Consider the following 27,594-nt stretch of genomic DNA (forward strand, 5'->3'; position numbering starts at 1 on the left):
GTGAAAGCAATACTGGGGAAAAAGTAGAAAATCAGATGGAAGGTCAATACTCACCATACTTGTGACCTAAATGCAAGCAAACAAACAAGGTTAAATTGTACATTTTGTACAGTAAACTGTGAAGAGATTTTTAAACTGTAAAATACCCTGAGTGTTACAGCTCTTAATACATTAGTTATCTCCCCCATGGGGAATGTTTTACTTCAAGGAGTCTTAAAAAGATAGAACTCTGAAAAAAATATAGGGAACTAACTTATACTGCAGGAAAAAAACTATATTTTTGCCACAAAAAATTGTACACTCGGAATCTATTCAGCATCCTACTGTAGAAATAAATGATTCATGTTGTATCATTAAAATTGTGTTATGTTAAAATTAGGGCTGTCAACCTTAACGCGTTAACGGATGTAATGAATACAAAATAATTACCGCGTTATCAAATATGAATGATGATTAATCACTTCCAGGTTGATGCTTAACCCAGGATGAGAGGCGGCCAATTTCGCTTCAAAACAGAACTTTGGATAAAACTAAGGTAACTTGTTGGTATTGCAGCGACAAACGTTTTTATCATTGGCGCACATCAAGTTTAAAATACAATCTTAAAGAAAAACACGTACTCGAGGATGGCGCCGACAGTGTTGTCAATCTTCTTGGTGACTTCTTTTTAAACAGCTACTAGCGACAAGTCTAATAACTCTTTCCGGGGATATTGGAGACTTTTTTGCGTCTTGGAGACTCTGAGGTGAAAGCAAGCCGCAGTCATCGTCCTCATCGAGCAGTGACGGCTGCTACTGCTGCTACGCCAATAGCTACATGCTAGCATGAATGCTAGCTACATTCACAACAAGCAGAGGAGAACGCTATGCTGGCAACAATTACTGCTTCAATGTTGTCAACAAAAGTACCACAGCTAAGTTAAACATATGCTTTTGTCAAACAGACAGCCACCCCATGCAGGACATCTAACATCTGTGAAGACCAAGGCCTGCAGAAGATGTCATTCATATCATCACCACAGCTGATCTGTCGTACCTCGAAGTGGCACAATTACAGCAAGGATAAAGCAACTGTACTACATAAACAAGAGCATAAAGATGCAAATAAGGGCTGAATGTGAATGTATTTTGCTTCTTGGTAAATGTTGGACATCTGTAAGTAATCACAACGAGCTGGGGTACGTTGTACCAAAAAAAGAGATCAGCATTGTCATCTGAAAAAGGTAAACAAACCTGTTTGTTTCAACAAATGTTTGAACTAAAGAGGAGTAAATGTGCACTATGTTAAGTTGTTTGAGTGTTTACTACATTTTGGATTAGTAACTGTACCTTGTTTGCAAGAGTATTGCAAACTACAAAGACTTTCAAAATGTGCACTTAATTTTTTACTATACTTATTTCACCAAGTTTTGAGCAGTAAATCATTTAAAAAATGTTCCTGTATGACATTCTGATCTACTAAATTACATTTGTACCCAAATAGTGAGGTATTTTCTTCAGCAAATTGTATTTATGCCAGCAAATAATAACCCGTGATTAACCATGATACAGGTTTAGAGAGTGACTAATCTGATTGATAAAATTAATCACTTTACAGCCCTGGTGAGAATGTTAAACATTGAACAATGTCAGCAAAAGAGGTGATTTCAGTGTGTGTCGTATTTTTTCTCAGGAATAGACACACACATTTAACCCAGCAGGCATTTGTTAATGCTTGCCGTACTGCAACTTTAGTTTGCCAATATGGAAATTTCATTATTTTATTTTATGACTTTATTCCCATAGTATTATTTTTATTTTTTCATTTCAGTGGGGCCGTAAAATTCCTTTGTAGTCTCAATTGTTTGAGCATCTAATGTTTGTTTAGTCCCCTTCTGGGCTACAATTTAGATTGTATTTTGTGCAGATAGGTCTTTATTTGGGTTGTTTTCCTTAAATCCAGTTATTTTCCACACATTAAAAAGTAATTTCTTAATTATTATTAATAAAATGTGTTTCATCAATATACTATAATGTAAAGTTGTATCCTGATTATGGACAGATTGATGGATAATGTATCAATCCGATTGGGCAAATCTGGATGTATATTCAAATGAAATATGAAAATATTACTGAGCATATCTTGTTAGGGCAGATTGCAATGTTTGGATCCAAAGGGAATTCAGAATCTGGAAAAACTATCAATATCCCTTTTAGCTATTACCAGTAAATTCCTAGATAGCTATTCATTTATTGGTTTTGGCAAACATTTAACCCTTGGTGGAAGTATATGCTTTATTGGGTGCCAGTCTTGTAAATATATTTAATTTGGGATTATGGCCATGCACATAACAAAATACTGGCTATTTTTACTGAAATGCCACAGGCATGAGTAGAAACAGCAGGTTTCCATTGATGACCTCCCCCATTCCCCTTGCCACACAAAAAAGGAAGGGCACACTTGCACATCTATTTGCCACTGGAGTCTAATTTGCTTTAAATGAAAAAAGACAGGGACTCATACAAAAGCCGTCTGTTTTTCCTCACAGAGCTGCCTGTGCCTCTGAAAGAGCAGGCATTCATGTGGCTGTCTCACTCTCCACATAGACAAATTGACAAACACACCACAAATTAATGGGGTGTCATTATTGGATATAGAATACTAAGAGTTAAAAAAGTGTGAAAGTCAAAACTAGTAGTTGTACTACCAAAGGGGGGAAACTTAATAATGTTTAATTTCATTTATTAAACTCTTCTTTCATATTGAGATTTCCATTTTCATATGCCCTGCATCATTAGTGTCCTAGAGATTTTTTGTTTCCACCAATGTCTCAGATATCTGGTCACCAATAACCAAACATCTATGGATCCTTGGTAGACTAAAAGGAAGAAAGCAACTGCAAGTTGATTATTCCCGGGTGCAGCCACCGCTGCTGCTCACTGCTCCCCTCACCTCCCATGGGGTGAACAAGGGGTTGGATCAAATGCAGAGGACACATTTCACCACACCTAGTGTGTGTGTGTGACAATCATTGGTACTTTAACTTTAACTTAAGCCACAGCACTGGGAGAGCATTGTTGATAAAGAGATGTCAACAGGACAAGAAAGCAGATTTCGGCCGGCTTCACAGCCATTTTGAATTACGAAGCAATTTGGCTCTTCCACTGTCAGAGGAGAAATTGTTATATTTTAATTTGCTTATTTTTTTTTAGATCCCTTGCTCTGTCATGCTCTTTCAGTGACCAACTTTCTCAGCGCTAGAGCCCTCAGCCAATGCCAGCATTCTACCCCACTTTAACACACTTCATTAGCGCCAATACACTGGGTCTATTTGGTTTGGTAAGGAAATATCAGCCACATCTTTAGCATTGTCCACATGTTTGGTCCTGGACTGTATCATACAAACCCTGTTTCCATATGAGTTGGGAAATTGTGTTAGATGTAAATATAAACAGAATACAATGATTTGCGAATCATTTTCAACCCATATTCAGTTGAATATGCTACAAAGACAACATATTTGATGTTCAAACTGATAAACAATTTTTTTTTGCAAATAAACTGAACAAAATAAACTTTAGAATTTGATGCCAGCAACACGTGACAAAGAAGTCGGGAAAGGTGGCAATAAATACTGATAAAGTTGAGGAATGCTCATCAAACACTTATTTGGAACATCCCACAGGTGAACAGGCAAATTGGGAACAGGTGGGTGCCATGATTGGGTATAAAAGTAGATTCCATGAAATGCTCAGTCATTCACAAACAAGGATGGGGCAAGGGTCACCACTTTGTCAACAAATGCGTGAACAAATTGTTGGACAGTTTAAGAAAAACCTTTCTCAACCAGCTATTGCAAGGCATTTAGGGATTTCACCATCTACGGTCCGTAATATCATCAAAGGGTTCAGAGAATCTGGAGAAATCACTGCACGTAAGCAGCTAAGCCCGTGACCTTCGATCCCTCAGGCTGTACTGCATCAACAAGCGACATCAGTGTGTAAAGGATATCACCACATGGGCTCAGGAACACTTCATAAACCCACTGTCAGTAACTACAGTTGACGCTACATCTGTAAGTGCAAGTTAAAACTCTCCTATGCAAGGCGAAAACCGTTTATCAACAACACCCAGAAACGCCGTCGGCTTCGCTGGGCCTGAGCTCATCTAAGATGGACTGATACAAAGTGGAAAAGTGTTCTTTGGTCTGACGAGTCCTCATTTCAAATTGTTTTTGGAAACTGTGGACGTCGTGTCCTCCGGACCAAAGAGGAAAAGAACCATCCGGATTGTTATAGGCGCAAAGTTGAAAAGCCAGCATCTGTGATGGTATGGGGGTGTATTAGTGCCCAAGACATGGGCAACTTACACATCTGTGAAGGCGCCATTAATGCTGAAAGGTACATACAGGTTTTGGAGAAACATATGTTGCCATCCAAGCAACGTTACCATGGACGCCCCTGCTTATTTCAGCAAGACAATGCCAAGCCATGTGTTACATCAACGTGGCTTCATAGTAAAAGAGTGCGGGTACTAGACTGGCCTGCCTGTAGTCCAGACATGTCTCCCATTGAAAATGTGTAGCGCATTATGAAGCCTAAAATACCACAACGGAGATCCCGGACTGTTGAACAACAGTACATCAAGCAAGGATGAGAAGCTTAAAAAATGTGTCTCCTCAGTTCCCAAACGTTTACTGAGTGTTGTTAAAAGGAAAGGCCATGTAACACAGTGGTGAACATGCCCTTTCCCAACTACTTTGGCACGTGTTGCAGCCATGAAATTCTAAGTTAATTATTATTTGCAAAAAAAAAATAAAGTTTATGAGTTTGAACATCAAATATCTTGTCTTTGTAGCATATTCAACTGAATATGGGTTGAAAAGGATTTGCAAATCATTGTATTCCGTTTATATTTACATCTAACACAATTTCCCAACTCATATGGAAACGGGGTTTGTATATGGTTTCCTCTCATACAAACATCATGTTCCCATTGGGGATTTGCGTGATTTAAAAAAAAAATACTTCAGAGTTTGGTAGGATCATTAATGTGGTCTTTATCCATTTATAGTAAATATCTGAACAACATAAATAACCCCCCTAATTACCATCAGTTGCACATTATACATTAATTATATAATAGTAATAATTGCAATAAAAACAATTATTATTGGTATTAACATCATTAGAGGTGGGAATCTTTGGGCACCTCACGATTTGATTACGATTGTGATTCAGGAGCTACGATTCGATTACAAATTGATTATTGATTCATTCAGCTTTAACTTATGTATATTGATGCAGTTTTACATTTCTTTTCATTTTACTAAATAAGCGTTTAAAAAAACAGTTTATATTGAATGTTAAATGAATTCCCACATTTATTAAATTATGGTAAATGTGTTCAAAACTGGACCATATGTGCCCGATAGTAAAGGACCTGGTCGGATATCTCGGTGAAGTTGCTGACTGCAGTCAGCCAAATCTAGAACTGTCTGCATTACTTTATTTACAATGAATAAATCGAAAGTTGACGTTTACTAATCGATTCTATAATCGTCCATGTTCGAATTGCGATGCATCTAAGATGTGATTATTTCCCCCACCGCTAATTATCATCATCATTATTATAAGCCCCGCCTTCCGCCCAAATGCAGCTGAGATAGGCTCCAGCACCCCCGCGACCCTGAACGGGGGAAGGAGTAGAAAATGGATGGATGGATTATTATAAGCAAACTATGGTGACAATGTGATTGATTTACCTAAGTTTATATTCTCCAAAATGTGTATATACTAATTTAATTTATGTACAAGGAATATTTTTTGAGATGTTGTTATTCCATCTATCTAAATTCATTTGGAAAAAAAATCATTTAAAAATAGCTTCATGGATGTTAAAATGATCAAATATGGGCTTAAGTACACATAAATAACTGATCTGAATGTGTTTTGATAACCACTAGAGGTCCATCCATCCATTTTCTACCGCTTATTCCCTTTGGGGTCGCGGGGGCGCTGGAGCCTATCTCAGCTACAATCGGGCGGAAGGCGGGGTACACCCTGGACAAGTCGCCACCTCATCGCAGGGCCAACACAGATAGACAGACAACATTCACACTCACATCCACACACTAGGGCTAATTTAGTGTTGCCAATCAACTTATACCCAGGTGCATGTCTTTGGAAGTGGGAGGAAGCCGGAGTACCCGGAGGGAACCCACGCAGTCACGGGGAGAACATGCAAACTCCACACAGAAAGATCCCGAGCCCGGGATTCAACCCAAGACTACTCAGGACCTTCGTATTGTGAGGCAGATGCACTAACCCCTCTGCCACCGTGAAGCCACCACTAGGGGTGTTCAAAAGAAATCAATTCACATCCAAATCGCGATTCTTATTCATTCCAAATTCCAAATTAAATGTTTTTTTTTTATCAATTGTTTTGAAAATAAGTTTTTAGGCCATCGATGTGCTTACTTGCTGTGTATATTTGTCATACGTCGGCAGCCAAGAAGAGCTTTTGAAACCTGTTTTGAAAATGTTTTATTACAATTTTCATACCAAATAACATATTGCAAGGTTTGGTTTAAAACGAGAATTGGTTTTAAATCGAATCATCAACCCAATAATCGGAATCAAAACTAATCTAATCTAAGAGTTCTTGTAAGATTGACATCCCTAATAACCACCTACAGTATATTTATTGGTTTTATCATGAAATGAAAAAAATAATACTTACAATGATAATAATCACGAATAAATGAAGGAAGTATGAAGAAAAATTGGACCATGTCAACACTAGTTAAAAAGTGTTACAGGCAACACATTCCCCCATAGCAACAGGAAGTTAAGTAAGACACAGTAACAACAAGCCCAAAAGCAGAAAAACGCATACCTTTAGCTTGGAATGAAACTCTCGAGATTTCCTTCTGGCAAGAACCTGAATGTGACTAGACACCTGCAGGGTAGGGGAGGGGAGGAAAACAAAGGAAGAGCCTGTAACCATGGCAATGAAAAGCCCCCTGCAACTGGGCAAAGCCAGACGTACCTTAATGGCAGCTTGGATTTCTCGAACTTTCTTTCTTGCTAAGACCTGTATGTGACTAGACACCTCCATTCAAAAGAGAAAAGGGGAAAATAAACAAAAACGAGAACACACATGTCTTTGTTTGAATTCTCATTAGGGGAGACAAGGTCCAGGTCAGAGACATCTCCACACAGCAGCACACCGTGCCAACATCCAATAAGGCATTATGCTGTGTCGTTGTCACTTAAGTGAGCTAATTAAGGAGGATGCAGGCCCCTTTAGCTCACATTAAGAGCACACAGATGTGATCTGCTGTGTACTGAATGTCAATTGGTTTGTCTCATTTTCTTATGGGAGCTGGTCGAGGTATTTTACCAGCCAAGTTTACTTATGGTCAGCAAATTATCTTATGAACAAGCTTAAGTGTTTTGTTTTTCTGGATGGATTGTGAGGTGCGAGTCAAATAACAGTTCTTATCAGTGGAAAGTATTACCTACACATGTTTACTTGACAGGAAGTCTGACAGGAACAACGATGAAACAACATTTTAGAATGATTTTGACTGTACATAATGATGGATATAAAACTATTAAATGGGGATTGCAGAACTTAAGTGATGAGAGGCATACGCTGCCGGGCAAAAAAATAAGGCCTCAAACGCTAATATTTCGGTCGCTTTAGCATCTCTTTAAATGTCACAAAATTTACTTTTGTCCAGAGTTGTATACATTTTACTACGAGATGTTGTATCGATGACTTATATCGTAATGATCGAACCACTGCACAAAGTCTTATCCAGCAAATCCCATACGATTTTCATTGGAGTTCAGGTTTGGACCCTGTGGTGAAAATAAAGTGTCTCATGTATCTTGACATTGTCATCTTGGAATATACCCGTGCCATCAGGAAAAAAAAATCAATTGATTCAACAACCTCTTCAATTAGTATATTTAGGTAGACAGCTGACCTCATTCTTTGGGCAGATAACTTTGAACACTAAACTTAGACCTGACCAACTGGAGCAACCCAAGCCCTTTTGGCTTAGTTAAAGTGACTGTTTGTAACCTTTATGCAGCTGCCTAGTAGGCGCTAACTTTCAGAAGGGTTGTAAACATTATATCCCGCCCACTACTTGCTTCATTAATGCAGGCCGCGACCCACGTAATATATACACACAGGAAAAGATGAGAAGAACAAGCAGTGTACAACATCTGAATAGCCAGATGTAAAATTATATGAAACATACTGTACAAAGTCAGCTGAACCTATTTGTTAATAGACAGTGTTCCCTGCACAATGCAACACTAGCCATTCCACAGCATCTTTCTCACTTAGGTTGTGAAATAAATATAAAACAATGAAATGCAGCTGAGATAGGCTCCAGCACCCCCTGCGACCCCAAAAGGGACAAGCGGTAGAAAATGGATGGATGGATGGAAATACATAAGAACATGGATCTAACTGGTGATTGCACTTATGCATTGGTGTGTGTTCTATGCCCCTGTGCTACTAGATTACTCTAAATTACTCTATGATGTATACCACTCGCGCAATAGAAGTCGGGGAGAGAGAGCGTGCAAAGCCCCTGAACACATACATGGTTTCACTGTTAACTAATAGCAGATGAGGGTAAAATCAGTTATGTTTGTTAGCAAAAAATAGCAATTTAGCAAAGCTTTGCTACTAACGTTAGCTATCATTGAATGTCTAGACCACAGGTGTCAAACTCAAGGCCTTTGGGCGAGATCTGGCCCGCAACATAATTGTATTCACCTTCTTCTTGTTTTATGGCGGGGCGCTAAATGTCAGAGGTGCATAACTGCCACCTACTGTATTGGAGTGTGAACCAGAGTTCCCTCCCTTCTCCCTCCCTCACACACATACATACTGTATATGCCTTCCCATACTAAATTACATTCCATAAACCTGTCTCTTCTAGAAACTCCACAAAAAATGTCTGGTTGCTGCTTAGTACCCCTTTGAGAGTAACCTCCTTATGTCCATGTCTTCTAACTTCCTCTTTAGTTTTCTCCTTTCTGTTCATGTTCCACTGACTCTACCTCATTGCAATTGTCACATAATCATGTTGGGTGTTTAATATTAAGCTGCAATGTCTTATTCAGTCTGGTGTGTCCAACTCTAATGCATAATATGATTCCTTCCTCTTTTGTGCTTCGCCATACAGTTCTTCCCGCTTCAACTATGTTTTGTAGTGTATATAAGTGTATTTCTGTTGTACTCATGTTCAAATGTAATTGCCACTCTTTCAAAATATTTCCTGTAATAATGACTTTGCCTCTGTCTTACTGAGAGGAACCATACACTGGTATTCACCCTCTCAAGCCTAAACAGTATTTCATATATGTAGTTAACTAAATATTGTCTTCTTTGCGACTTAACATTTTGAACAGAGATTCACGCTGACCTTGAGTCGGAGCAGGCCACCACTTTTTTTTAGCTGTGACTCTTTTACCCACTGTACTGCTGCTGTGATCACCAATAGCTCGACTGTGATTGGCTCTTTCGATCCGTCTGTAAATATTGGAGTAAACAAACTGTATTTCATATTCAAACGGTCTTCAACCATCACTGCCACACTTCCACTCCACCTTTGGCCTTTTGCTGATGCCATATATCCATATTTTCCCTGCAGCATCATTTTATGTGGCCTGCAAACGCCTGGAAATAATTTCTGTCTAAGTACATCTTTTCTTGCTAAATGTATTTGTTCTTTAAATTTTTACAAAAAAACAGACATGTACAGTATTACATGCAATTGCATACGTTTTAAAGAATAATATTATCTGATCATGCAACACATATTATGATATCGTACATTCCAAACATTTAGCAATAAATAAAAATACATTCTTAAATATCTGCTTAACTTACAATTTCAAAGCAAGTTATCGCTCAAATTGTACACTGTAAAAATGAAACTTTTGTACTACCATAAAAAAAACAAAAAACAGTGGAACCGTTTTACATTTACAGTAATATGTTGTAAAAAAAACCCCCAAAAAACCACTGTAAATTGTACAGTAAAATTCTGGCAACTGAGTTTCCAGTTTTTTACCATAAAATGTATAGCTTTCTTTTTACAGTGTACATCAAAAAAAAATCTAATAAGCGGGCAATTGTGTAATAATATCATGAGGCGAATCCTTATACTGTAAATGTATACATAAATTATTCACCATTACATGCTGCCCTCTCAGGGCAGTCATAACTGTGATGTGGTCCTCAATTAACACAAGTTTGACACCCCTGGTATTGACTATTGTAACAACAGCAAAAATGACAAATTTGTTCATAAATTGCAAACAAATTCACAACACAATTATCAGTCATAGTTATAGTCATAATATAGTTAATATAGATCAGTTGCAATATAACATAATGCAACAAAAACAGTGTTTGGCGAAGAGTATAATTTTACTCACCGGTTTAACAGGAATGTAGTAACCTTGGCATCCATTTTGAAATCCTTTTGCTTTCAAAAGTCTCTACACCGCTGAAAATATCTCAAATATTTATGCTTGTCTTACTTCTTAATTCTCCACAACGGTACTTTGCTCTCTCGTAGTTGTTGTGTTTTTCTTTGTTTCTTGCATTGAACAAAGAGAGCACAGTCTACCAAGTCAACTTCCTTATGTGTTAAACATACTTGGCCAATAAAGCTGATTCTGAAAGTTATTTTAAACCACTAATGGAAACATAAGCTATATGGCGGTGTTCTTGTAAAAATGTTTTTTTTTAAATGATTACTTTGACCAAGTTGCAAAAAGTCACTTTAAATTTGGGTATTTAGGGGCTGCAACGAATAATCGATTAAATATAATTATTCAATAAGAAAAAAACATTGATTTATATTCGGTTGCTTTGATTAATCGTTTAATTAGTATGACTAATAAAAAATTATAAATCTTTATTGATAAAACTTCAAATATGCGGACATAGTTTTCACACAGCTGCTGCAAAAGAGCACACATTAGCGTGGTGGTGTGTGAGTGCAATGATCTGTGTGGCGGCAAAATAGGAGATTAATTTTTTTGTTTTTATCAATGTACACATTATAAAAGTGCAATTTCAATGATGATGATGTGCATTTATTAGAACAGATAAATTAAGATTATGGCAAGCTAAAAACATCATTGTTATTTAAACTACTTTCCCTAAAGTCTATAAATTAGTAAGTCCCCTTTGAGGCGAACAATTTAATCTAGTGGAGTTTAAAAAAAATATTTTGTCAAAAATCATTGGCATTCTGTTACAAAGCTCTCTTTTAGATTGCATATCCAATTGGTCTGTTTGGATGTCCAGTGGTAGCAATGGTAAATGTACATGATCCTCGCCATACGTGTAATGAGTAATATCTATCACAGTAAATTATGGGAAGTAGTTAAATGACCTAAACACACATTTGGAACTTCGTAATTATACAGATACAACACACAGAAATATGCTTTTCTTGGAGTCTATGTTTAAAAAAATCTTCAATTGTATTTGTATTTTTATTTTCATTTTTTTTTTCATTTTATTTTTATTGAAGTATTTGTATTTTTAATTCCATGTCAACACAAATAGAGGGATATTTTAAAATCAGTCAATGCATATTGGTTTTAAAGGTGAACTGCACTTGTTTTTGTTTACCTATCATTTACATATGTTAAGGAAAAACATCATGATGGATGTTTTTTTTTATGTATTCTAAATATTAAACAAATGTGATCAAAAGTCCGCCCACAATGGAGCTTATTGGAGCTGCTCTATTCAGCCTAGTATAAAGCCCTTTAAAAAAACATCCAAACACCTCCATTAAGATTTTCTATACATGATGAAATAATATATGTAATGTAGTAACAGGGACATATATAATAACATGTAATATCTACAAATGTTGAACATTTTAAGCGTACGCGGCGCAATCATTTCATGAACGAATCACAACGTTTTTTTTAACAGCATCACTGATTATTACTCACTGCAGACTTCATGAGAGCCAACAAACATAATAAACATCACTTACTTACTGTGAAACGGCTGTCTGTTTGTCATTAGGATGCCGACTACGAGGATGTTCATATATTCCCATTTAGATGAAGAATGACTCATAACCCTCGCGAAAAAATGGGGGGTCGACCCAAGTGTCTTTTTGTGTCATTCTCGCCATTTCCAGGCCTAAATTTGCTGTCAAAATGTACCAACTTGTCGGAATATGTCCTCAGCCTTCCTCTATCCATGTGAGAAGCAGTATGATCTACAATAAACTTTCAGGAAGCAAGGAAGCGAGGAAACATCTCACCAGTCCATCATGTCGAAATTGCACTCAAGCTTGTGATCATGGCGCTGCTATAAATAATTTGTCTGTGTTAGCGCTTATAATAACAACATCACTAATACTTGGTTAATATTCAAGTCATGAAATGTAAATGGAGTATTTTTGGCGGTTTTTGAATGGTTATTTATTGGATTTTGTGGGCGAAATAGAGGACCTGCCATTGGCTCAGCTGCAAACAGACTTTTATTTACGTTTATTTAAAGGTTAGAATGCATTTTAAAAAATCCATCCGTTGTCATGTCTTTCATAATGATTGTGAACAATAGGCAAAATAAAATAAAAACAAAGTGCAGTTCCCCATTAAAAACTCTTCTACAATTGTTATTGGGCTAATTTCGGCAATTACTTTTTTCTAGCAGGCTTCTGATGGTTACAAGAAGCCTTTTTAGTGTCAGCTGTTTCTGTCACAGCTGGTTACACCAGGCCGTGCCATTTTGTTGGTGTTCTCCTGTGTTTGGTGTTAGTTCCTGTCTTGTGCTTTTATTTTGGCAGCTCTTCTGGTTTTGTTGGTGTTTTCCCATGGCTGCTTCACTTTTGTCTAAGAGCATTTCCCCTCACCTGTTTTCTGTTAGCAATTAAGACATTTAAGTTGATACTGTGTCTACCTTCTACATTGTTTGTTGATGTTATCGATTCTTTATTCGCTGGAGACCATAGACGATCTTTTGTTGATACTAAGCGCAAGTACACTTGTACGTGTGGATGCCGTCTGCTCCACATTTCAAGTGTTTTGCATTTTGTTTCATTTGGTCATAGCCTGTCCGGTCAGAGCACTTCCCTGTTGCTCTCACTTTTTGTTCTTTATTAATAAATACCCCTTTTACCTCACGCTCCAACCTCGTTCATCTGCATACTTAAAATCACCACAACCTCCGGCGTCTCCCATGACACACCGCTTATCAACGCATGACAGAATGTCCCAACTATGTGATTTTGCAGACGAGGAATACAACCGATTTTTGGGGGCGAATCTGGAAGCAGAGGCTTTGCGGTGCCCCCTCCCCCCGAGGTACAAGAGACATTAATGTGGGGACCAGATGGCGGTTTGGTCCCAATAGACACTTGTTGGCCGAGTGCCGAGCCTGCGCATCGTCGACAAAGACAGAAGCCATTTTCATCGCGCTGTCACAATGCGCAGCCTCCTCTTCTGCTGGGGGCTCAGAGACAGCACGACTCCTTTCCTAAGGAGGTGGAATATGGAAACCCCATCAACCACTTTTCCTCCTCATTCAGCGCTTGGGCTAATAGCCAGTGTAGCCCAGGCGCTGGAGACCAAGAGGACACCACGCCACAGGTGCTCAAACTGCCACCCTGCCCACCCACCCTGTTCTTCTTCTCCCGCTCAGGTCGAGGGTTGGTTGCTCCTCCCTCAAACCAGTGACAGCGTCTGGTATCCGCTTCCTGAGGGTGGGGCTAGGGCTGGTAGCTGTGCAACTGGGGAGGCACAGCTACACCCAGTCTGGCTGCTACCTCCTGCAAGGGCTATGCTGCCAGCGACTAATCCTGTGGCAGAAATTATCCAGCCAGTAAGTGAACCTAAGGAAATTTCCATGACCTAGCGGCTTGAGAGGATTGTGGCACTAATGGCCACAGCGAAGCGTTTCTATCCCCAGCGTTGCCGCCGCATCCTGTCCTGGAGCCGTCTCCGCCGCTCCCTCCTGTCCTCCTGCCACCTGCTGCTCCTGCGCTGCAGACGCCGATGGTGCAGCCACCATCTGCTGCTCCTGCGCTGCAGACGCCAACGGTGCAGCCGCCATCTTCGTGTCTTGCTCTGCAGACACCAACGGTGCGCCCGCCATCTTCGTCTTCAGTGGGTCCTTCGACGACGCCGCCGCCATCTTTGTCTTCAGCGGATCCCACGCCGACAGACCAGCCGCCTGCTGCTCAGATTCGGGACACGCCGACGGACCAGCCGTCTGCTGCTCTGGCTCGGGACACGCCTCCAGACCAGCCGCCTGCTGCTCTGGCTCCTCCCACGACGACATCATCATCTTTAGCGGCTCCTCTCACGGCGTCGCCATCTTCTTCGTCTCCTCGCCGAGGCCACCGTCTTCTTCGACTCCAGCGGCCCCCTCGTCGGCCAATAATGTGTCCGTTCCGTGGTCGCCGCCATCTGACTCTTCCCTGCTGGTTGCAAGTACATATGGCCAGGCGACCCGCCGTCTTGTACTCCCTCCGCCCCGTGAATTTAGACTTTTTTTTTCTCTCGTTTTCTATAACGTCTGGTATCCATTTTGTTGGGGCGGGGTAGCATTCTGTCACGGCTGGTTACATCAGGCTGTGCCTTTTTGTTGGTGTTCTCCTGTGTTTGGTGTTAGTTCCTGTCCTGTGCTTTTATTTTGACGGCCCTTCTGGTTTTGTTGGTGTTTTCCCGTGCCTGCTTCACTTCTGTCCAAGAGCATTTCCCCTCACCTGTTTTCTGTTTGCAATAAAGACTATTAATGTTGATCCTGTTTCTACCTTGGTTGTCGGGACATTGTTTTTTGATGCTGCTATGCTCGATTCTCTGGTGGACATAGACGATCCTTTTGGATGCAAAGTGCAAGTGCATTCGTACTGTGTGGACACCGTCAGCTCCACATTTCCTGTAAGTGTTTTGCATTTTGTTTTGTTTTCGTCATAGCCTGTTTGGTCAGAGCACTTCCCCATTGCTCTCACTTTTTTTTCGTTTTATTAATAAATTCCCCTTTGTTACCTCACGCTCCAACCTCGTTCATCTGCATCCCTAAAACCACGACAACCTCTGGCGTCTCCCATGACGCACCACTGTTCTACGCTAGACAGTTTCTTTGGCATGTGCTTGACAGTATGTAAATGTATAGTATTTTCCTGTGGATAACAATGTTTTGGGAAAGTTGCTTGACATTTTTAAAAATATAATTATGATTTGTATTTCTTATAGACTACCTGTGCAACTTTCTTGAGTTGACAAGCAGATTTAGTTGACAAAAAGATTTATTGAGAAATAGCAGACATCCTTTGTGTGACTTATCAATATAAGTACATAAAAAACAAAGGTCACTTAAGGAACCAGTATATTTCCTTCAGAGTAATGATGACATTCTCATCACCATCTTTACTAATTATTTGGCAGTTAACAATTAATATTCCATTGTGTCATTGAAAAAGTAATTTACTTTATATACCAAAAAGAAAAGTACTAAACATCCCTCGATTCTGCGTTTGCTGTGTTTATTTTGTAACAACGAATCGGGCCATTTTCAGAACAAATACCATCTGTAATTCATCACTTTGATTCAGAAATATGAGCTCATCTCTGTGGTCAAAGTTGTGTGTGCGGCCTGCAGAAGACAGGATGCACCCCCCAACATAAACGAAAGAAAGTCTTGTTGGTTAGAGACTGTACCAATGTATTAAAGCTTAGACTTTCCACCCCATTAATAAAAACTTCTACCACAGCCAAGTGCATGAACACTGTGATTTACTTTACGAGGACAAGGAATATTTTCAGTAACAGTGGTTAGTTTCTTTTTACAAGACATGTCATTGATGCTCATAAATGTATCACGTAAAACTAATTTATTGTAGAAATTAAAGGCTACATTTTGAGCAAAGGGTGGTCATGAGTTTAAATACATTTGAGGGAGGTAATTTATAATTTGTAAAAAGGGAAAACTGATTAATGTTTTTATCTACAGATTCACTAGAGCTAAAACTCTTATGTGTGTTTGAAAGCGGAACTAAGAGTGACAATTTCAGAGATGGCTAAATCCAGCGACATCTGTTCATGCGACATGGCTGTGACAGAGGATTAGTCAGCCGCATTTCTCGTCTTACCTGCTTGCGAGTCCTTGTCTTCCCAGTCCGAAGCTTGATGTATCTGGCAATCAGCTCATTGCGACCTGCAGGAACAGGAACATGACGGTCACATAGGGCTACAGTATGTTGATTGTAGTTGCACATGATTTTACATTAATCTCCTTTTTACCACTGAAACTGGAATCTTTATTTTACTAATAAGAGGGATTCAAACATATAATGTGCAAGACAAAAAACAGCTTCTGCTTAAAACTCTTAAAACTACTAAATGAATACAAATGGGATGCCTACATATTTTATACAAATAGACATGTACTGAAACTGTTATGTACATCTAAACAAGATAATGCGTTTGCATGGAAAACAACACATAGTATTACCATGAAAAAACAGCTCCAGCAGCACAGTCTCTCAAATTAATCTAATTCAATCCCATTCTCTTCAAAGCTGAACACATTGAAAGGAAACAGACATAGCTGTTCATAAAAATACAGAGAAGCAACTGGATAAATTGGGTTTAAAGCAGATGTAACTAAATTCTAATTAATGCAAAGCTTTGTACAGATTTCCAATTAACAATGGCTCTAAACATTCTTGTGCCCTCAGGTCTGCACTAATTGTTGTCGCAATGCATATGACCCATGCTTAGCCCTTTCATATGTTAATAACATGCCGCAAAACAAAACTATTAGTCAAATTATAGGTAAGGAGGCTTTAATTATGTGTCCAGCTGTAGCCAAGCAATGCCATGGTTCTTATCTACCATTCTATGAAATGTTCACCCCCTACTATCTAAATTACGAGAACATTGTTGTTCCTTCACTTCATTACCAAATGTCTTTTTAACCAGAACACACCGGGAAACCTCAACATACTAAACAAATGCTAAGACAACAAGAACGACAAAATCTACCAAATCCAATTATTGTATTTTCTAAAAACTACATTTAATGTGGCCATATATGCTTTGTATTGGACGTCGATGAACTAGAACATCTACTGTACTGTAAGTAAATGACTATATTTTTAATGTCGTGGATAAGCCAGCTTTAGAGCACGCGGCCATGTAGCGCTACTGGCAAATAAACAACATCTGGGGATTTGCAGTGCCAGTCTTCCTGTGCAGTGTGCTTGTAAACTTTAGCAGATGGGTAAAGATTTCAATAATTCACACACTGGAAACATAACGTGACAATGCAGGCATTCAAGCAACCTCCCGATTCCGAGATCAAAGCACACAAATGGCCAGATGAAAGCGGGCCTGATATTTGAATAATTCATTCTTTTCACTAGACCTGGGAGAAAAGCTCACTGGGTTCTATGTTTGGGCAGCAAAATAACAATGGCTTAAAATTGTTTGAGAAATACAGGTACATAATAACAACACAACAAAGTAGTGCAAACATGTTTCCTATCAGAAAATACAAAAGAGTTGCACGGTTAAGGAGAGATTAAACTGCTTTGTAGTGACCAAAAGTTTTAACAAAGGTTTACATTGACTTTTTTGACAATTGCTAAGTAACCACATTGCGTGTCAAATTTACAGAACTAAAACACAGCTTGATTTTTAAAAAACAGTGCCAATTGATGTATTTGGTGTTAATAAGGAGGTAATCCCACAAATTATCTATTTTATTTTAAACTGCTATCCCAGAAAAATTCTAGGTCTGCAGTCAAGATAAGCCATAAACACCATCACTGAATACTAACATCTTATGCTAAGTTGTTCCACCAAGATATTACATGGATCAATAATAATGACTGCCGAGCTGCCAGAGACAAGTTAAATGCCAAATGGGGTTAGTAATTCACTTGCCCGTTTGGGAAAGTAGTAAAAAAAAAAACAGCTGCACAGGATTTAATGATGAACGTAGATACTATAAGCCATTTTGTTTCTTTCTGTGACAAAAGTATATACTCTTTGTAATAGTCATGGTGAATATGCAATTTTTAAAGGGGAAAATGAATATGATTTCTGATGAGTGAAATAAAACAAGGACGATGAACCCCAACACTGCCTGACAGGTTAACTTTCAATTCATATAAACACTATCACAGGACGCTGAAAACTTTATATTATTACCAAATCATGAATTCAGTGGTACCTCAACTTAAGAGTGGCGAATTTAAGAGTGTTTTGAGATAAGAGCTTTCTCCCTGCAATTGTTAGGGTTTAAATTGCAAGCAAACATTTGAGGTACAAGCATCTCTGCTATAATTTAACGGAGCAAATGTCACTGTGAACCCCGTAGGATCCGCATAAAACATCTGGTCTAATTCACTAGCAATAGCTTATTGCTGGAGATTGACATAACTTTGATTTCCAACCAATGGAAATAAATAAGTGAGTGTGAAGGACAGTGCTGAAAATAAAAATATAAGGCTGATCTTCATTTAATTGAAAAAAAATAAATTATCAAAAACATGACCGAGTGTGTAGTCAACTTGACGAAGCAGTATGAGCGTAGCACTGCTCGTCTGCCCCATACTGAAGCAGAATGAGTTTGACGTCAGCCAAGAGTGGTAAAATAATATTTAAACGGCAGACATTTATCCATGTAAATACGTTGTGTTTGTAAATATGTTGTGTTTGACGGAGAAGCAGCTCGAAGGAGATATCGTAGAAGTCCACTCTCCAAGGTAATCCATCCATACATTTTCTACCGCTTGTCCCTATGGGGGTTGCAAGCCTATCCTAGCTGCACTCGAACGGAAGGCAGGATACACCCTGGACAAGTCGTTACCTTACTGCAGGGCCAACAGCTCGACAGACAACCATTCACACTCATGTTCACACATTAGGGCCAATTTGGTGTTGCCAATCAGCATATCCCCAGGTGCACGTCTTTGGAGGTAAATGCTGTTGGTTATTATGACATTACTTCATAAAACTACTGTTGTTGTTAGTAGTACATTCTATTGCATTGTTTTTCACACAGTATTTTATCTGAAAGTTTGTTTTTCTTTTTATAAGGCATGATGCATGTTAAAATTGTGCTGTTTTGGGGGCTAAAATAAGCACAAAAAAGTACAAAAATAAGCTACCTGACATACTATGAGCATGTAGAAAATAATATTACAATCAATTATTAGACAGGAACAAAAAACAATGTGAGAGCAACATGGGGCATCATTTCTTTAATCTTTATATAAATTACATTGGTAGAGTTACAAAAAAACAGTAGAAGAGAAAGTCAAACGAAATACAAACAGATGGAATAGACATTTAAAGAGTAAACAAAACTACATTTCTGGGTGTAATAATTGATGTTAAAATGAACTGGAAATCTCATCTAAAAAAATACAACATAAGGTGGCAAGAAATACATCAATAATGAATAAAGCTAAATATGTACTGGACAACAAAAATCACTTCATGTTCTCCACTGTTCGCTAATGTTACCATATCTGAGTTATTGTGTTGAAATATGGGGAAATAACTACAAAAGTATGCTTCAGTCACTGACAGTGTTACAAAAAAGATCAGTTAGAATAATACATAATGTCGAATATAGAAAACATTCAAACTATTTATTTATCGAATCAAAAATATTGAAATTCCACAATATAGTGAATTTGCAAACTGCTAAAACTATGCACAAAGCAAACTATAATCTGTTACCCAAGAACGTACAACAATGTTTCTCAACAAAATAAAAGAAATATAATCTAAATATAAAACCTCTGCCTTGTTTTTAATGAATACTTAGGCTTACCACGCTCCTGTATTTTAATGTTGGTCATTATGGTGGTGCTTGGAGAGCCAAGTTTCTTCTGAGTCTGTACTTATTGAAAAAATAAGACAATCACTGGGATAAACTTTATTCATCCCCCAATGGGGAAATTGTGTGGTTGCAGTGCAGATCTTCATATATTATAGGGATTTACGCAAAGAGCTGTGCACGAGTCCGCAATTTTTAAGTCCGACGTTGTAGTCAATAAGTTTTTTGCATCGTCCGCTGTTGTGATTTCTAATACAAAGTAGCGTTTAGTTATACTGTATCTGTCAGAAGACATCATATGAAAGCGCTAAAACTACAACATGGCTGAGGTGGGGAAGACGCAGTCGAAGCGGAGGCACGTAAATAAGACCGCCCACAAAACAGCGCATCCTGAAGAGCTGGTCAGACAGCGGTTGGAAGATGGTCAGTAAAAGATAATCTATGCAAAATTTGGACCAAAGAACCACCAATTCATGTTATGTAGACCACAAGGGGGTGTTTCAAATCTAGAAAAAAATCATATTACAATTTTTGGATTTAAGATTATTTTCCCAATTAGACCTTGATAGTCTCAGTGGGTGAAAGCCCTTGGTTAAGCAAAGTCTTAAAAGGCCTGGGAAAACCAACTCTTTAAAATGTTTTTTTTGTCACTTAAAGCAGCAGGAAAATGATTAAATATTCATTGTCTGATTTCCAGGATTTGTGTTGTTCGGCAGCTGGAGAAGCCGTTATCTTCTGAATGATCCTCTGCACATCAATGCCTTTGGAGAATCTGGGAAATATGAATGGCACTTGACTAGCATCTCCACAAAAGCATGGTGGCTCAACTTTCACTACTCCGTCCCTAAGTAGCCGATTCCTCATTCAGTAAGAAATCCAATTTGGTCACCAGTATCCTTTCTCCAAAGAAGCTGTGACAGACTATTTCTGTTGTGAATAACAATGAAGGGTATTGTCACACTTTGCAATGCCAAACCCAACGTCCTATAACTCCCACAGGTGCTTGAATTATTTTTAAGTCTTTGTTTAATCCATCTAAACTTGCCTGATTTTACATGGTTGTAGATTTTGAATAAAGGTTGTTGGGTCTTGGCTGTTATGTAAATAAAAAGCCTTAACTTTAAATTCTTTGTGGAACACAGCCTGCATATTTTTGGCTAAGGCATACAAATTAACTATCTTGGCTCTGTCCTCCGAGCAGCAAGAACAATACATCGCAGCTCGGCTCCAGATTTTCTGTTCTCCCCTATTTTAAAAGCATCCATTTCCTGTAATAGCACTTTTTTCCTTAATGCAGGCACGACCACAGTCACATCTGGGCTCGCACTCCTCCATGAGACAACACAGGGCCTTGCTGGGAATCAGCCTGCAGATAGCCTGCAAGTGGTCTGTGTGCATATGGCTTCTAGCTCTCTGCTCAACAGACAGCAGCTTTCCACATCATAGAACGCATATGCCACAGTGACTGGCCTGTAGGCACAGACATATCAATACCCCTCTTTTTAATCTTTGTCTTTAAAAGGAAACAGTACTACAAACAAATAACTGAAACAGTTGCCATGCGGCTCTGAGCCACTTATGTTATTTACTGCTATTCTTGCATGCCAGTACTGTAGCTGATTCCTCTGATTGCTGAGTACAATTTGAGGAATCCAATTAGTTAAATATCAATTACATACACACATTAATTTCACCAAGCCGATTCTTATTAATACACCTATCAGACATGACACAACACAGATTAATTTCAGAGATAGCTAAACACCTTAATACCACCTTAATATCTTTTGTCTATGTTGTGTCTGTCAGGCATCTTGAAATACTGAGCAGATCTACTTTAGAAGTTTTTGATTTAGCTTTATTATAAATAAATTACCTTTTTTTACAGTTATAGGACAGTTAGGAATGTTGAGATGTTAACGTACAGGGGAGCTATGATGAAGTTTGTGTTTTCTAACTTCTAGACGTTACAATGTTGGATACTCTTGTTAAACAATGCCAACGCATTAAATAAGGTCCATATATTTTGCCGTGAGCTTGCACGCAATTTTGGATGGCTCTGTTCGCAGGGTTCTGCAGTCTGCCTGTCAAGTAGAGGTGGTGACGAACCCCAAGATGCCGAGACGGCAGGCTTGGTGCAGGAAAACATAATTTAATGTCCAAAATAAAGGTAAAACACAAACCAGAAACTAGGAGACAGGAAACAGGATACCAGGAAAACAGGAAACAAGGACCTAGAAGACAGCTCACAGCATACAGGAAACGGCTAACAGCTATCCGGATTCAGCACACAGGTAGTAGCTACAGCTACAACGACAATACTCCAGCACTGACTGGAGGGCAAAGCAGGTCTAAATAGCAGCCGGCTGATTGACACTAGTTGTGGCCAGGTGCCAATCAGCCGCAGCTGAGGGGAAACAGCGCTCAGGGAGAAAAGCAGGAAACTGAACCAAAATAAGAGCGCTGGCAGGAAATAAAAACAAACACAGAGGAAAAAACAAAACATAACTAAACTGTCAGTGACAAACCTGACACTGCCTAAGTTGTTACGTCACAGCGAGGTAGATATTCTTATTTGGACATGGAGTCAAGCTCTCAGCCAGAGTGGGAGGAGCTCTTATAAATATTAAATTATTATTTTTCTCTAATCGTGGCATGCACCTAATATTACTGACATGCGACATGTAGTGAAAGTATTGCTGCTGAAAGCAGCTTTTTTAATGCATTTTCTGAATCAATCTGCGACTGTGCAGGTGTACCTAATGTTATGTCCGAGTGAATCTATATGGTAAATGGTAAATGGGTTATACTTGTATAGCGCTTATAATGTTTATTTATTTATTTTTGAACATGTCTGGGAAAAAAATAGCAGCGACGACTTCAAGATATATATTTAAACTGTGTCATTTTTGAAAGATAATTCATTAAACGTTTGGAGCGGGTGAGGCGTGGTTTCATTTGCAATTTGGGAACACCTCCAAAATCAAATATTGTTGACAGGCTCAAACAATGGGTTAAAAAAGTGACTTTGGAGCAAAATGTATGCAGAATTCACACTAACGCATATCTTATGTATGAGTTAGACTACAAAAAAGTGTTTTAAATGTTGATTAAAATCATCATCACGTCCCCTTTAAAGGATTGCCTTACAATTTAAAAATGATGACAGTTAAAAAAAAAATATCACATTTGCTGACATATTTTTTATGAAAAAGGCTTTAGGAAACAATGTGGAAGCCAAAGTGCATCAAATTCAGATTAGGTATATGCTTTTTTTCCACTTTATAATGCGGAGTTACGAATCTTGCTGGAACTGTCACAACCTTTATCACACAGTAGAAAATAGACCACATTTGTGCATAGAGCTTCATGTACAGGTTCAATATTATGCGATTCAGCCACTATTCAAGTAAATGCAATTACAAAATAATAAACAACAAGGGCATGCACATCTAGATAAGAGCACACATTCCTGATAAAATTAAATTAAATAAAAATGAAATGAAAAGAAAACACTCATGTATGTATAAGTAGTAAAAGCATGGACATAAAAGCTGTAAGATTGTCATTCAGTGCCAGTCTATACACTGTATCTGGAGGTCTATTTCAAGGATTCAAGGTATTTGTCATTCCAATAAAAACACTTACAGAACATGTTTTGAACAAAATTGGTTACAGAGTGCTCAGTAGCAGCTAGCAATAAATAATAAATAGCAAACAAAAAAATAACAATAGTGCATCGTTGGTAAAATTAAGTTCAAAGCCAAAAAAGGAGTCGGCAATATATCGTACATGTTATGTGCAGTTATATGCAGAGGAATGAGGTAGTTAGGTTGTATTTAGTGCAAAGTACTACAAATGCTTATATTGTGTTTACACATATGTTTACTCATATATTGCATACAGTATATGAAACAGTGTAATTACTTTAATATAGCTGCTGAAGAAGCAGACATTTCCTTGCAATAAATGAAAATATTTCTGCCGAATAAAGCTCTATAAACAAATAATGAGGCTGCTTGGACTTTCATGGTAAAGTAATTGACAAATTTCCCTCTGAATTTCAATGACCATTTACTGACCAGCCACAGCAAATGTCAAGTTTTCTTTAATATGCTGTGTTCAACTGTAATTAACAGCTCTTTAAAAATCCATTTTTTCTCCTCTGGACACCAAAAGAAATCAATATTTAACCCTGAAACGACCTTATTGAGCTGTCTAAAAGGCTTTATGGCAGGGGCTGGGCCGAGCACATTTGAGCTAATGTGTTGGTTGAACAGTGGGGGCTTAAAGGTGAGGTGTTCTCTCAAAATCTTAGAAGACATCACAAAGCAGCGGGTCACTAACCTGAGCCTTCCCAGAGACACTGAGAGGATTACAACAGCAACCTCTGCTGAACTCTACCTGCATTCAGACAGGGCTGAGGGGGCAAAGACACCATCTTTATCAACCGGACTGGTCCAACCCTTTCTACTTCCTCTGCCAGCACTGTACGCCTCTCAAACAAGGCTAAGAGCTGAAACCCGTGAGGCTCCACTCTGTGCAATATACTCACAGGGGACCAATTTGCACAGCGAGTCCTTGTCTGAATCACTCTATCAATTAAGAGTCACTGTGTTTATCATCACATACATTATTGTAGAGACTAGCCCGGTCATTGTGTTGTGTTGTCTCTCAAGAGAGGAGACAGAGCGATGAAATAAATGACCAGGGAGCAAAGCCACAGTTGAACAGGCTGCTGGACTAATCTGAAAAGACGGCTGTAATTATGAGTCTCCAGAGGAACTGTCTGTGCCATAAGTACTATGTGTGAACACGGTACTAACAGTCAGGAAGTTGCACTGCCCCCTTCTCCACAACAAAGTAAGACACCGAGTCAAATCAATATTTGCAATCTCTCAGGATCAATTCTGCATCCAAGCACAAAGGAAGACATGCTGACTGCAACTAGTATGTATAAAGAAAAAGTCAAACTTTGAGGTTATGATGATGAGCTGCAATTTCTTGTCACGTGATGCGTGAGCACAGAATGAGGGAGTTGTCTGTTAATGTTGTAATAGAGAAAAAAGTCAACGGCAGTAAGATCAAATATGTCCATAAAATAAAGATATAAATCTAAAACATTTAGGTGTCATGGCATACGACTACTTGGTGTCTATGATTCCTTTGTTGACAGCAATTCGATTCTGTGCAGTGTTAAGAGACACTTGTCATCAAATAGAATATGAAATACACGGCAGACTCTGTTAGTGGCGGTGTGTAGTCCCTGTGCTCGAGCTGAGAGAATGACACTAGCATTCAGATACCATTCATATGCTGATTATACAAAATACTCCTTACAGTACGAAACCACCTCATCAGAATAAAAGTGTTCCATCAATGGAATATGATGTAATCAACCAGAGACATGTCATTTCTTGAACAGAGCATGAAAGTGACACTGCGTCTTTAAGAGGACTTGCAGTGTTTTAGTCAAACAAAAGCAGCCAACTGGGAACATGCAACCTGAAACCAGAGGCCTGGCTCCAACGGCCTCACACACACAAAAGCACACACGAATGCACACGCGCACACACACACACACACACACACACACACACACACACACACACACACACACACACACATACACACGCACACACACACACACACACACACACACACCCACACACGCACATGCACACAAAGCTCACAGCTGGGACACACCCCATGTACTGATTCAGACAGGCAGCGGCTTGCTATCCATCACCCAAAGCAAACAAACCTCCAACCAGACTGATCTTTTCAAATAAAAATGTGCACATATCTAGAAATAGGTAAAAAAAAAAATTAAATCTTAAAAAAAATGTCCAATATCTAACATTGAAAGTGTTCAATGTTCGGAGGGTCTCATTTAACAAAGAGATAAAAAAATGACATGACTATGCAAAATGATCATAGATACGATAATTGCACCATACTTTCGATTATAAAATACACTTAAAATTCCGCACAAAATTGTCTTTTCCGTCTCAATGATTAAAAAAGCCCTCTTGTAAGTGTGGTAAGCGTCAGTGCTGCTTCTACACCGAGCTTCTCACTTCATTGTAATGTGAAGCCACAGGTGGAAGACTCAGAGGACGCACAGGTTTAGTGAATTGATATGAAAATTAAAGGCAGAGATCTTTCAGAAGTTTTTCAACACTATTAAATAAATCTTGCAGGTCCTAACTTACAGATTTGGTGCCAAGTTTGATTACTTGTCTATTCTGAGGGGCATGTAGTTGATGAGCCAAACATAGAATTTATATAAATTTAACAATGTTAACGACTGTGAAATAAACAATAGCTAAAAATGTTTATAATATATACTGTACTTTTAAAAATTATATTTGTTTGTGGCATTTTATCACAGCATCAAAACCAAGGACTGTTGTGATGGGTACTTGCTTAAGGAGTGACTCATTTGTGTAAAACGGGAAACAGCTGCACAATTGTGCATAGTTAATTTCCTATACATTCCGGATAATACAAAGCACCTGTTGGGTTGTCATGCTTTTTATTTACAATGACGAGTCCAATAAATCTTTATCTGCCATATGTAGCAAACTGGAACACTGGAAAGAGACTAACCTCTAGCTGTTCTAAAACACAATAAAAATTGAAACAGAGTGCACAGAGAAAAAGAATGTGCACTATTGTCTGCAAACGATTAGAAATAATCATTGTAAATATATCACGTATTATCAATGAATATTTTTCATGAGTCTTCAAATTGCAGAATGCTTGGAACTATGGGTTGCCACACAAAACCTGGTTACCTTGTTCTTTACTAAACTAAAACCATTCATAGAAAAATGCATTTGGCTTATTGTCAGTTTACACGCTTAAAGTTACCATTCTCCCATCCAGCCTGCGAACACGCCCACCAGTAACTGAGACAAAAGTACAACTGTTTCTGAAGCTGTGACGCATCATAGGGGCTTGCATGGACAACTGCGTGTCTTATATGTGTGCGTGCGTGTGTGTGTGTGTGTGTGTGTGTGTGTGTGTGTGTGTGTGTGTGTGTGTGTGTGTGTGTGTGTGTGTGTGTGTGCAAATGAGAGAGTGATAGCTGACAGTTTGATATGAACAGTAAAAAAAATCAATCAAATCTATGGATCGACGTTACATTATATGTATTTTCTATGCTGTAGTCAGGTAGTTCAATGATCATGGTCCAGATAAAAACAGTATTTTTTTTATTTTTAGTACCAGAATACTCAAACACAGCTGATATACACATGGTCCACTACGCTGTGGTGGCACCCAAGAGTCAACGATGTGCATTTTGACTTTTGATAGTCAATTCAGAATAATAATACTTATAATAATGGTCCTTTTATCCACATCCCACAGGGATGGACAGGACTCTCACATTATTAACCGTATCCACTCGACATCCACTGCACCGGCCACCCTATTGGATTGAGTTATTTCTTGCACTGATGTGAGATCTGAGCAGAGGATGTCATTGTGGCTTGTGCAGCCCTGTGAGACATTTGTGATTAAGGGCTATATAAGTAAACTTTGATTGATTGTTTGTTTAATTGATCTCAATGGATGTTTTCAGGTGTCTCAATTAAAATGATCAGAATACATTTGAGAGTTTTCTCTTTTATCATTGTATTACATGTGGTGTACACTGCATTCAAACTATAAATGCAAAATAATGTTTCAACTTCCAGGGGCACTGGACTTATTCCAGCCTTAGATGTACGGAAG

At 38.6% G+C, this 27,594-nt stretch overlaps 1 protein-coding gene across 5 annotated transcripts in view; it reads right to left on the minus strand.

Annotated features, from left to right (window-relative positions):
• The window catches only part of tead1b (TEA domain family member 1b), a 129,121-nt gene that overhangs the window by 40,394 nt on the left and 61,133 nt on the right, over window positions 1-27,594 (minus strand). For 3 of the 5 annotated variants that reach the window (XM_061964003.1, XM_061964004.1, XM_061964002.1), the window contains 3 exons: window positions 16,148-16,212; window positions 6,877-7,092; window positions 55-66 (listed from right to left, as the gene is read on the minus strand). In XM_061964003.1, the coding sequence (XP_061819987.1) occupies window positions 55-66; window positions 6,877-7,092; window positions 16,148-16,212 (293 nt within the window). The remainder of the gene's footprint in view (window positions 1-54; window positions 67-6,876; window positions 7,093-16,147; window positions 16,213-27,594) is intronic. The other 2 variants (XM_061964005.2, XM_061964006.2) reach the window with 2 other exon arrangements.

Source organism: Nerophis lumbriciformis, linkage group LG06 (genome assembly GCF_033978685.3).
Source record: "Nerophis lumbriciformis linkage group LG06, RoL_Nlum_v2.1, whole genome shotgun sequence".
In the NCBI taxonomy this organism is placed as follows: domain Eukaryota; kingdom Metazoa; phylum Chordata; class Actinopteri; order Syngnathiformes; family Syngnathidae; genus Nerophis; species Nerophis lumbriciformis.